The sequence below is a fragment of the Meles meles genome, chromosome 21, assembly GCF_922984935.1.
Source record: "Meles meles chromosome 21, mMelMel3.1 paternal haplotype, whole genome shotgun sequence".
In the NCBI taxonomy this organism is placed as follows: domain Eukaryota; kingdom Metazoa; phylum Chordata; class Mammalia; order Carnivora; family Mustelidae; genus Meles; species Meles meles.
The window spans coordinates 35575888-35587968 of record NC_060086.1 but is presented as its reverse complement, the minus strand read 5'-3'; the positions used below and the strand labels follow the sequence as shown (position 1 = coordinate 35587968).

The 12081-nt window shown below is 54.3% G+C and overlaps 1 protein-coding gene across 9 annotated transcripts in view; it reads left to right on the top strand.

Annotated features, from left to right (window-relative positions):
* Window positions 1-11602, top strand: part of CIITA (class II major histocompatibility complex transactivator) — a 45906-nt gene extending 34304 nt beyond the window's left edge. For 5 of the 9 annotated variants that reach the window (XM_045993091.1, XM_045993087.1, XM_045993094.1 and 2 more), the window contains 9 exons: window positions 491-649; window positions 1541-1612; window positions 4583-4663; window positions 5186-5278; window positions 6853-6939; window positions 9328-9411; window positions 9579-9662; window positions 10336-10443; window positions 10893-11601. In XM_045993091.1, coding sequence (XP_045849047.1) covers window positions 491-649; window positions 1541-1612; window positions 4583-4663; window positions 5186-5278; window positions 6853-6939; window positions 9328-9411; window positions 9579-9662; window positions 10336-10411 — 736 coding nt within the window. In that variant the 3' untranslated portion in view covers window positions 10412-10443; window positions 10893-11601. Of the gene's footprint in view, window positions 1-490; window positions 650-1540; window positions 1613-4582; window positions 4664-5185; window positions 5279-6852; window positions 6940-7313; window positions 9298-9327; window positions 9412-9578; window positions 9663-10335; window positions 10444-10892 lie in introns of those variants that run through there. The other 4 variants (XM_045993088.1, XM_045993090.1, XM_045993089.1 and 1 more) reach the window with 4 other exon arrangements.
* The last annotated feature ends 479 nt before the right edge of the window (window positions 11603-12081 follow it).

Sequence of the window (12081 nt, the reverse complement as noted above, 5' to 3'; positions counted from 1 at the left end):
CCAACTGAGCCACCCAGGTGGCCCTTCAACCAGTATCCATTCTGCTTCATCTTCAACCGTCCATCAGAGCAGTCTTCCTAGAACTTGCATCTGGTCATATTCTATCCCTCTGATTCCTTAACCTGGCTTATTTAAGTCATTCTGGGATCTGTTTGATCACTTCAGCCTTATCTGCAGAAAATCTCTCCCACTTTCCCCTCAAATATACTTCACCCAAGCTCTGAAGTCCTGTACTATTATACTGGTTCAACCAAGGATTCACCACTGAGCTCCCTGGTAGCCAAAGCAAAAAGCGAAACCAAACCACTGGGAGGGCTAAGAAAAGGGAGGCATCAGTAGGAACTGGAGTGGACATGGAAGGCTTCCTGGAGGAGGTAGGGATGAAGTTGAGGACAGTGTCTGAATAGGTAGGAGGTTCCTTCATGGAGCTGCCCCTCCATTATGGTCTAGCCCAGCCCTTGTGCCTGGGTCTGAGGCCCTTTCTCCGCAGGGCTTCGCTGAGTGACACGGTGGGCCTGTGGGAGTCTCTACAGCAACGTGGGGAGACCAAGCTGCTCCAGGCAGTGGAGGAGAAGTTCACCATCGAGCCTTTCAAGGCCAACTCCCCAAAGGATGTGGAAGACTTGGGCAACCTCGTGCAGATCCAGAGGTGAGGAGGAGAGGGCGTGAGAGGTGGCGCAGACCATGCAGGTTGAGGACAGGCAAGACTCAACGTTAAGTTTGCCATTGGTACTTCTCCTCTCCTTGGGGACATCCTGAGCTCTCTCCAGGCCACCCAGAATCTCCTGCTGTAGGCACCCTCTGAGCAGAGCCGCCAGGACCCATCACCTAGTGCCATTCAAAACTTGCCATCATGAACCCAATTCGTTCTCAGCTAGAGCCAGACAGACGCTCCCTGCTAAGGGTAGAGTGGTCGCCTTCTGCATCTAGTGACAGAAGTGACATGGATGGCTGCCTTTCAAGGCAGCCAGGACGAGAACTGTCCCCATCTGATAGACGGCAAGGCTGGAAGGCCCAGAAGGCAGAGAGAGTTGGCTATGGAGTAACTGTTCTCATTCTGTCCTCATCCATTGCTGGACCGTCTACTGTGTGTACTGTGTGCTCCTGGGCCTGGGTTTGGTAAACACCTGCTCTGAGGCTCTTTTCCATGAAACCCACGGGAAGGCCTTCATAACGCCCTATTCTGAGATTTTTTTTCTAAAGATTTTATTTATTTATTTGACAGAGAGAGACATCACAAGTAGGCAGAGAGGCAGAGAGAGATGGGGAAGCAGGCTCCCCGCTGAGCAGAGAGCCCGATGCGGGCCTCGATCCCAGGACCCGGAGATCATGACCTGAGCCGAAGGCAGAGGCTTTAACCCACTGAGCCACCCAGGCGCTCCCTGAGATATTTTTTTAACAGGGGACAACAACAACCTCCAAGGAAGGCAGGCCTCCCCGGGAATTTGGGGCCCAAATGCAGGCATCCTGGATCACTCGTGTAGGGGCTCAGGGACAGGCGAAGAGCCTGCTGTCCGCTAACTTTGCCCGTTCTCTCCAGGACAAGGAGTTCCTCGGAAGACACAGCTGGAGAGCTCCCTGCCGTCCGGGACCTGAAGAAGCTGGAGTTTGCGTAAGCGGAGGAGTGAACGGTCCCCAAAATCATTTTTAAAAATATTTTATTGATTTATTTGAGAGAAAGAGAGAGAGGAGGAGCAGAGGCAGAGGGACAAGCAGACTCCCTGCTGAGCTTGGAGCCCACTGCTGGGCTTGATCCCAGGACCTTGAGATCATGACCTGAGCCAAAGGCAGATGCTTAACTTACTGAGCCACCCAGGTGCCCCCCTCAAAATCATTCTTTATCCTATTGTCTCACCCCTTTGGAAGCCAGCTTCCAGCATCTGGGGATCGGCTGGTCAGGGCTGGAACTGGAGCTTCTTGGGTGTGACCAAATGTGACTAAATGGGCCAGGTGGCCCATTTACCGGTGAACATCCTCTTTCCCATTCATTCAGTGGACAGAGTCCATTGACTGAGGCCACTGTCCTCAACAAGCCCGAAGTTTAATGTAAACAGACAGTTACCCCTGCTGTGATTGGTGGCCCGTAGTGGCCAGGGGTTGGGGAGACCAAGGAGACCCTCTGGAGAAGGTGACCGAAGGATTGATGGTTGCCTGGCTCTTGCTCCAACAAAGGAAGAAACTAAATTCATGTACGATCCTTGTTAGAGACCTAAAATCATCTAACAATTAGGAAGAAATTATTAAACATCTACAGTGTACTCGGTGCAGTTTACATATGATCTGGGAGGCGGTCTCTGCCTTCCCCATCTTACAGATGAGAAAACTGAGGCCTAGCCACGTTAAGTGGCTTGCCCAAGGTCCCCAGCTGGTCACCTACCAGCTACCTGCCCCTCCTGATCTCTACTCCCCCGCACCCCAGAAAAAGCAAGCATTTCTAGTTTTGAACAGAGACAAGGTGCTACATTTGCGCAGAATTAAACGTGTTGCTGGAAAGAGGAAATGCGTGAAAACAATCACCAAGGGCCCCTTCTGGCTCTGAATTATTTTCAGCTTAAAAAGCCCCGAGGCTGAGGTCGGAAGTGTGCTCTGGGGAACCATAGCCGTGAGGTGGAACGGCCCAGAACCAGGAGACGAGCCACCTGGAGGCCAGAAGCCCCAAGAAAGTTCTGAGGAAGGAAGGAAGGAAGGAAAGGACTATTTTGGGTGTGTGACTGCCAGCCACCGTGCCTGGTACCACGCAGGCCTTCACGGCCTGGGGATAAGGCCTGTTGGCTGCTCAGAACCCGTGAGGTGCTCTGTGTGGGGGACGGGGTCCTTCCCTGAGTCAGCCCTTGGAGAGGTACCCTCCGTATCCTGTGCTGCCTTCCCTGCTCGCTCCACTCCAACCCCAGGGGTCTCCTTGCTGGCCTCCAGGCTCACTACGCAGGGTCTGACCCCTGGACCTTTGCACTGCCTATGCCTTCTGCCCACGATGCTCTTCCCCAGACACCTTCACGGCCCATGCCACCAGTCACTCACTTCCTTCTCGTTTCCACCGAGCTAAATGCTCCCGTGTTTGAAAGTACTATTCTACCCCGACTGCCACCGTACTAGTCTCTGGATTACTGCTTATCTCCCACACCAGATAATCGACCGATTTCCTTGATGATCTGCCTTGCCCGCGGGACTCTCAGCTTCACGAACAAGGGCCAGGATCTCTGTTTTGTTCATGGCCCGGTCCTGGGCAGGCTTATATGGGCCCGGCCCCCAGGAGGCGAGCCGTCAGCGTCAGAGGCACGACCGCCGTCATCCTTGCGGCGAGCTCATGGGACTGCGGCCAGATGCTGCGGAGACCAGGACTGAGCTGACAGGGTTGGCCCACATGGTCCCACAGAGCCCAGGAGGTCAGGCCCAGCTTCAAATCAGACGTCGAACTCCCCCCTCGTGACCTTTTACGAAGGTTCGCGGTTCCCAGAGATTGCAAAGACAGAGAATATTTCAGAGCGAATTGGAGGGACTATAGGCAGTTACCACCTTTTCGTTTTTATCAAATGGGTTCATACAATAACTCCTGCTGGCACCATAATTTTATCAAAGAATGAACGTTTTCTTTCAGGAAACGCTCCAGAGGACACGATTTCAGAATAAAGGACAGTTAAATGGACGTTGAGTCCACTTAACCATATGTTAAAAGCAGAACAGCCCTCCACCGTCTTTATTTTTCTCATTCCCTGGAAGTCGGGTGTAAATGCTGATCCACACTGAGAGACCTTGTGTGAATTAGTTAATCCCTCTGTGCCTTGGTTTCCCCATCTGTAAAATGGGGATAAGAAGTGCCCTTAACTCAGAGTTGTGAGGATGAAATGACATCTCATCTGAGTGAAGGACCTGGTGTGTGTCTGGCAATCAGGTCCTCTATAAATGGTTTTATTTGTTATTAAAATGTAATGACACAGGGACGCCTGGCTGGCTCAGTCAGTAGAGCACGCAACTCTTGATCTTAGGGTTGTGAGTTTGAGCCCCACGATGGGTGTAAAGATTACTTAAAAAATAAATAAATTTTTTTTAATTAAAAATTTTTTAAAAAGGGACACCTGGGTGGCTCAGTTGGTTAAGCGGCTGCCTTCAGCTCAGGTCACAATCCCGGGGTCCTGGGATCAAGACCCACATCGGGCTCTCAGCTCGGTGGAGATCCTGCTTCTCCCTCTCCCTCTGCCTGCCGCTCTGCCTACTTGTGCTCTCTCTCTCTGTCAAATAAATAAATAAAATCTTTAAAAAATTTTTTAAAAAATGTAATGGCAGATAAGTAAAGCCATTTTTCTCAAGACTGGTGGTGGTCCTCAGGCCAGAGTTTGGGAACCACTTCCCCAGACCTGGAGCCCAGCTGCCTCTAGGGGGGCTTTGGTGAAGTCTGGCAAAGCAGAAGAGATTGGGGTGCCATCTGGTGGGGATCAAGGGGAGGGAGGGCACTGGGGAAGCAGGGAGGGGCAGGGAGAGGGGTCTCAGACTGGACCTGTCTTCTGTGACTCGTCCACCCACCCTGGTACCTCACTGAGGAGCCTTGACTATTCTGGGGGTGTTACTTCTGTTCTTTGTCTTCTAGGCTGGGCTCCGTCTCGGGCCCCCAGGCTTTTCCCAAACTGGTGAGGATCCTCGAGGCCTTTTCCTCCCTTCAGCATCTGGAGTGAGTATGGACGCAGATGCCCTCTGGTTTTGATAACCCCCAACCCTGCCCCTGGGGACGGTGCACACGGAAGGACCTTCTCTGTCCCTCCCTCTCTTCCCCTCTCCCGCTGCTTCCTCAGTGTGGCTGGTGGGAATGGCCACATGACCCCACCACAGGGAAGGGAGGACAGATGAGACAATCTTCTGGAACATAGAAGATTGAGTCCCCTTGTGACCTCTGAAACTTCTTTTCTCTTGCCGGGCTCCGATGCTGTCCCTGGCACCGCCAGGAGGAGGCAGGGTCTTTGCACAGTTGTGGTCCCAAGAGGGTTAAGGAAGTTGCCAGAGCTCATGGGGCTGGATGGGTGGGGGTAGCGGACAAAAGGATTCGGGTCTGTGGGGAGTCAGAACCTCGTCCCCTGGCTGGCTCTTGATAGTTTGTCTATGGTGTGTCCAAGGAAGTGGGGGATGGGAGGTGGCTGCCATGCCGCTGGCCTCCGGGGTGTGCGCTGACGGCCCCTCCATCCGATTCCACCCGCAGCCTGGACTCGCTGAGCGAGAACAAGATCGGGGATGAGGGTGTGGAGCAGCTATCAGCCACCTTCCCTCGCCTGAAGGCCCTGGAGACTCTCAAGTGAGTGCTGGAACTGCCCTTGGACTTTTGCGTTCGTTCTTCCCGTCACTCACCCATGCGTCATTTCATTGGTTAATTTCATCAGCAGATTCCGAAGGAGCACCCGCTTTGGGCAGGCACTGTTCGGGGTCCTGGAGACCCCGCTTTAAGCAGAACGATCAAAGTCCCTGACCTCAGGGATCTCCTAGTAAACAAGCAAACAGATAAACCCGTGATTATGGAGCACACAGTGATGAACGTAAATAACGTTTAGTGAGACAAAGTTCTGCCGGGCGGTGCGAGAGAAGAAATGGACCAGGACGTGTCACTAAAACATCATCATCAAAATAGTAAATCTTTATTAAAAAAAAAAAAAGAAGAAAAAGTAAAAAGAGGGGCTCCTGGGTGGCTCAGTGGGTTAAGCCTCTTCCTTCGGCTCAGGTCATGATCTCAGGGTCCTGGGATTGAGCCCCACATCGGGCTCTCTGCTCCGCGGGGAGCCTGCTTCCCCATCTCTCTCTTTGCCTGCCTCTCTGCTTACTTGTGATCTCTCTCTGTCAACTAAATAAGTAAAATCTTAAAAAGAAAAAGACAAAAGAGGGGCACCTGGGTGGCTCAGCGGGTTAAAGCCTCTGCATTTGGCTCAGGTCATGATCCCAGGGTCCTGGGATCAAGCCCCGCATCGGGCTCTCTGCTTGGCTGGGAGCCTGCTTCCTCCTCTCTCTCTCTCTCTGCCTGCCTCTCTGCCTACTTGTAATCTCTGTCAAAAAAATAAATCTTTAAAAAAAAAAAAAAAGACAAAAGAAAAAAGGAGCGCCTGGGTGGCTCAGTCAGGTGAGCACCCAACCCTTGATTTCAGCTCAGGTCTTGATCTCAGAGTCGAGTTCAAGCCCCACGCTGGGCTCAAAAAACCAACTGTCCTGGGCATTGGGAAGTGGATGGATGTGATGTGGGAGGATTCGCATGATCGTTTACTGAACATAGAGGGGATTGTCAAAGCCTGTCCACACTCCGCTTCTTAACTGGCTCGGGATGACTGCAGGATTCGCTTTGGGATTTCTTTGACTGTAGGACACTGAGTCTTCCCCAGTTTTATAGTATTCTGGGTGATGCTGTGGGTAAGCTAGCTCTCCCTCTCTCCCCCACTCCTCCCTTCCTCTCTCCCTCCCTCTCCAACCTTTCCTTCCTGTCTTTTTCCCACCCACTTAAGTATTTACTGAGCACCTACTATATGCTGGGCACAAGAGTACAGTAACAAAAAAAACAGACCTGACGTTAAACAAATAATAGGAACACGTATTCAAGTCTAGTGTGGAAATGTGGTCCAAAGGGAAGAGAAGGATGCCATGGGCACATGAGCTCTCTCTTTATCGTCACTCCCACATCCCACGCAGCCAAGCGTGGGACAGCTTCTGTATTTACTAAGAATCGACGTGTTGCCCGTGACTCTCCTCCAGGTAGACAGGCATGTGTTTGCTGCTCAGGCCACCGTGTGGGAAGGGAGAGTTCCCCAGCTCTGCCCCAGGTGGGTGGGCACGGATAGGGAAGGGCATCAGACTGGGTCCTGAGCCCTTCCCCTCGCTGTGTCCCTGCAGCTTGTCCCAGAACAGCATCACTGACGTGGGTGCCTGCAAGCTCGCCGAGGCCCTGCCCTCCCTGGCTTCATCCCTCCTCAGGCTGAGGTGAGTGGGGCCCCCACTGAGCTGGCGGGCTGGGGGGGAGCGTGGAGAGCCCCCTTTCTGCAGAGCCCAGCGGCTGGGGCTGGAGAGAATCCCTGCCGGGGATTTGCTTGCTTTTCTTGCACAACTAGGTGCAGGGCGGGGGTGGGGGGGGGTAGGGGCTTTGACCTAAAATCCAAAATGAACATGACCCCCCTGGAGGTGGGCCACACCGAGGCCCCAAACAAGAGGATAGCAGGGCCTGGGGAGATGCACCTGACAAGCTGGGAAAGTTGCTTACTCGTTTGGAAAATGGGGACGGTCCCAGAGGCCTGTGGAAAGCACTTGGCACAATGCCTGTTTCTAGTGCACAGTAAATATTGGCCCTCTTTCCCCAGAGGACGGCAGGACTGAGTGAGCCTTTTTCTGGAGTCCCGAGCTGACGGTTTCCAGAAGGCTGACCGCGCACGGGCAGCCTTGGCTGGCTCTTGCCGCTCACACAGTGCCTGCACTGCCACCTTCTGGTAGGCCTTGGCATAGCACCTCTGGCTTGTGGTGACTTCCAGCCTGGCTTCCCGGGTGGTCCGGAGTCTGATGAGGGAAACTCAGACCAGAGCCCCAGCCATGCAGCTCAGCCTTGCCAGCTCTCCTCTCTGGCCAGGCTTTCCTACTCCCTCCTCATCACCCGCCAAGGACAGGCAGAGTCACATTCCCAGAGGAGATGGTATCTGGTTCATCTAGTTATTGAAGCATCCACCCTTTATCATTCCAGCCAGGGTCACCATGTACAACTGTATGGGTTGTGTATTGTGCAAATCATAGTCTATGTGATTGGCACTCCCTAGACTTGTGCAGGACATCTAATTACCTCTAATATCAACTATGGGCCAGTACTTGTGCTAGGAATACAGCTAGAGATACAGCTATGAACAACACAAATAGTCCTTGTCTTCAGGCTTCTTGCATAATAAATAAGCATGTGCACAAACAAGTATTTTTAAATAGTGATTCATGCTGGGGAGGAAACTAACAAGGGCCCGAGAGGATACAGTGGGGAGTATTGAATTCATCAAAGAGGTCAGGAGACCCTCTTCTGTGGGAGGTGCTCAGGGACAAGCATTCCAGGAGGGGGGAACAGAAGATGAAAAGACCTTGAGGTAGCAAAGAGTTTGAGTCTTTGCCAGAAGGACCACTGTGGCTGGCTACAGGGAATGAGGGATAGAGGGTAGGAAACGAGGTGGGAGAGGTAGGGGAGGCCAAATTAAGCAGGGAGACCCTTGTAGGTCTGGAGAGGGCTTTTGGAGTTTTCCCATTGTGAATGGAGAAGCAAGTGAGGCATACGGTGGCAATATCTGATCTGACTGGCACTTTAGAAAATGCTGCTAATTAAACCATGACATTCATTGATGATCAGACACACCAGGATCTCAATGACATTCAGATGTGAATATGTACCTCTTGGCATCAGTGAAATATGGGGAGAATCGTCTGTCTGTGGGAGGAGGGGGAAGCCCTCTGGGTTCTAAGACCCACCCCAGGAAGTAAAGCCTCCGCCTGGTTCCAGCCCTGGTCTTGGCCAACCTGGGACATCAGGGGGTCCTGGAGGTTAGCCTAAATCCACTTTGCTGCAGTATAGACCTGCTGCTTTTCACGCAGCCCTGCAGTGTAGCCCTAAGGCTGAGTCATGGCAAAGTCATGGCCTTGAAATGAGAACTGCAGGGGCACCTGGCATGTTAAAGGGATGATTGTTCCTGAGTATATGGCTTCAGCTGGCACCAGCGACACCCATCGTGTTATTGACTACGCTGCTCATGGTAGCATGAGCATGGGACTACACCGCAGAAACCCACGCTGGCCCAGTGGCTCTGGTTTTTTCTCTCCCCTACTATGCCCCAATGCTGGTCACACCATCTGTGGTAACTCATATAACCTTCACTGTCCCCCCACCCGCACCAGGAGGTAGTAATAAGCACAGCTAGGATTGTCATTCCTCCTGCCAGGCTCTGGAGTGTTGGAGTGTTGAACCAGCACGAACTCATTTACTCCTCCCCATGGTTATTGTGCCCATTTTCTGGAGGAGCAAACTGAGTCACACATTCCACCTGCCAGGCTCTGTTTGGGGTGTTGAACCAGCATGCACTCATTTACTCCTCCCCATGGTTATTGTGCCCATTTTCTGGAGGAGCAAACTGAGTCACACAGGAGTTAAGCAACTTGGCCAAAGGTCACACAGGCAGCGAGCCCCGCAGCTGGTATTTGAACTTGGGAAGTCTCAGCCGAGAAGCTGCTTCCGCTTGCTCCTGTTGCTTTCCCTGGACTCTGGGCCCGTTTTCCCCTCTGCAAAATGGGCCAAGGATCTGGCTGGGCGTGGATCCCCATGGACCCTGAGACCCTGACCTCTGTTTCCTGCAGCGTGTACAATAACAGCATCTGTGATGTGGGAGCGGAGAGCCTGGCACACGTGCTTCCAGACATGGTGTCCCTCCGGGTGTTGGAGTGAGTGTGGACCGTGGGTGGCAGGGCTCTGGGGCTCGGGGGGGATTGCAGGGTCTCCGGCTGCCAGGCTGGGAAGGGCTGCTCTTGGAGAGTGTGGGGGTGGCCTCGGTCTGGGGCCGGATGTCCCCGAGCGAGGGCCAGGCCCCAGGATGAATTTCCCTCCCCAGTGTCCAGTATAACAAGTTCACGGCCGCCGGGGCCCAGCAGCTCGCTGCCAGCCTGAGAAAGTGCCCTCACGTGGAGACACTAGCGTAAGTCTTGGTCCCCCCGTGGGAGGAGAGCTACCACCTCTGCAGGGGCACAGCTCCTGCGAGCCCTGAGCCCAAATCCTGCTCTCACCCTCACCAGTGCGGCATCTTAGAAGAGCAAACTTTGCCACGCTGGCCTCAGTTTCTTTGTCTGTAAAACGGGAGTGATAATATTTACCCCCAAGCAGTTTTGTGAGGTTCGAGTTAATCTCGAAACAGTGGCTGGCGCCTGAAGATGCTTCGTGGATTAGGGTGAATGATAGGAAATCGCTTAAATTCTGTGATTCTGGACCCGGCAAATTTAGCAGTTTCATATGGTTCAAATGTATGTGTTATTCCGTCACCACAGTGTCCAGTGTCTGACGTCAGCACTTTGTACTCCTTCAAGGCACTTTCACCTACATAATCCCTTGTATCTTCTGGGCTAGAATTCATAAGACCCGTTTTACAGATGAGGAGAATGAGGCCCAGAGAGGCTGACTAACTTTTTTGAGGTCTAGAGCAGAACGCGATCTACAGAAAGGGGTCTCAGGACTTCTAGGTCTCTGCAATCCCCATATCCCCGCCCTGGCCTGGTTCTGCCGGGTGAGAGGTCTCCAAGGTTCTAGGCTGGGCGGTAGGTGGGAATTGGGGGGTTCCCTTCTCTCCTCTAACCGGCCTGCCCTGGACATCGCAGGATGTGGACGCCCACCATCCCGTTTGGTGTCCATGAACACCTACAGCAGCTGGACTCACGGATCAGCCTCAGATGAGCTCTGGAGATGCCTGGGACGAGGTACCCGAGGTGGGCTTGGACGGGGATAACTGGGGGTGGCTGCCGGGTGAGCACCACGGGACGTGCTCCGTCTGCGGCCTCTTGCTGTGATTGACGGAGGTGTCTTTAAAGGCTTTGGGGACTGGATCCTGAGCCTCCTGTCTGTGGCCAGGCCTGGAGAGGTGGGGGAAGGATGGGGCCTGCGGGGTGGCCAGACATCCACAGGCCTTAGTCTGGCCAAGAGCTTCCCTAGAGCTCCGCCAGCCACCCCTGCCACCTGCCCTGCATGGTCTTCATAGGAATTTGCTCTATGCGTTTCTGTGCCAATGACTGTCCCCCTGACTTCTGTGCTCCCCCAACCTGTGATGTCCCCCTCCTCCAACGCCACGTCCTCCCCAATCTCGACAGCGCCCTGTCCATGTGTCCAGCTGCCCCCTCCTGAAGCTTTCTGACTCAGCCCTTCTCCTGATCTCTCACAGCACATTCTCGGAGGACGCTGACCACGCTGGACCTTGACCTGGTTATCTGTGGACACAGTTGTCCTTGGGCCCACGAGCCAAGCAGCCTGGCGCCCAGCCCTGCCGGCTCAGGGTCGGCCCCCACCCAGCTGCGAGGAGGACCTGCTCTGCGGACAGCCCCGGGCCCAGCTCCAGGCCCCCGTGGGGCGCAGGTCGATGACAGCCCGGCAGACGGGGTCGGCGCCCGGTGGCCACTGCGATCTACCCAGGAGCCCTGAAGCAGGCCCTGCGGGACACTCCCGACGGTGGTGGCAGGCCAGAGTAGAGGAGTGGGGCATCCCCATCCCTGTCCCCCCAGGTCCCTGCTGGCCCGGGAGGGAGGCACTTCTCCACACTGCACTCCTAATAGGGGTACACTGTGCGCTGTGTGGACACCCGCCAGCTGGCCGCCCGCCAGCTCCTTTCCCGAACTGTGACAGGCCGGGATTCTGCGTTCCGCGGCAGCTGCTTCGTGTCTGCTGGACCCACTGTTTTGCACTAACTTCGTTGAGCCCAAAGCAAGGCCTGGCGCAGACACCCCGGACTTTAGCTAGAAAGAGCGGACGGTACACTAACGGAGAGGGGAAGGGCGAGGGGGCTGGAGCCACACCTGCCTCTCGGCCTTCATTTCTTGTGTCGTGTTTCACTACATTATAAAGGGTTCATTTAATCTCACGGGTACGTCCGCCATTTGAGTCTATACCTTGATGACCGTTTTGGGGCGCCCGCTGTTCGTTTATCGAATGCACCACACACTCCTCCCAAGATGCAGGGACTTAAAACGACACACGCGTTGATTCTGCTCCCGGGCCGGTCACTGCGGGCTGGGCTCGGTGGGGACAGCACACCTCGGCCCCACTCCGTGTCAGCGGGGGCGGTGTGCTGGCTGGCGGGGGAGGGGGGGCTGGGGCTTTGGTTCCTCTAAGGAACCGACCACAGAGGGGGCACCTCTCCACGTGGGGTGGTTTGGGCTTCCTCATCGCGTGGCAGCTGGGTTGAAGGGCGATCATCCGAAATGGAAGAGGGAGACAACGACCAGAGGGAGAAAAATCCTTTCTATAACCCATCCTTGGGAGTCACATGGCATCACTTGCTCCACATTCTTTCTGGAATGGGACAGGGGCCGTGGCTGTCCTGCCACTGACCCCCCAGCTTCCCCTGCCCTCCCGGC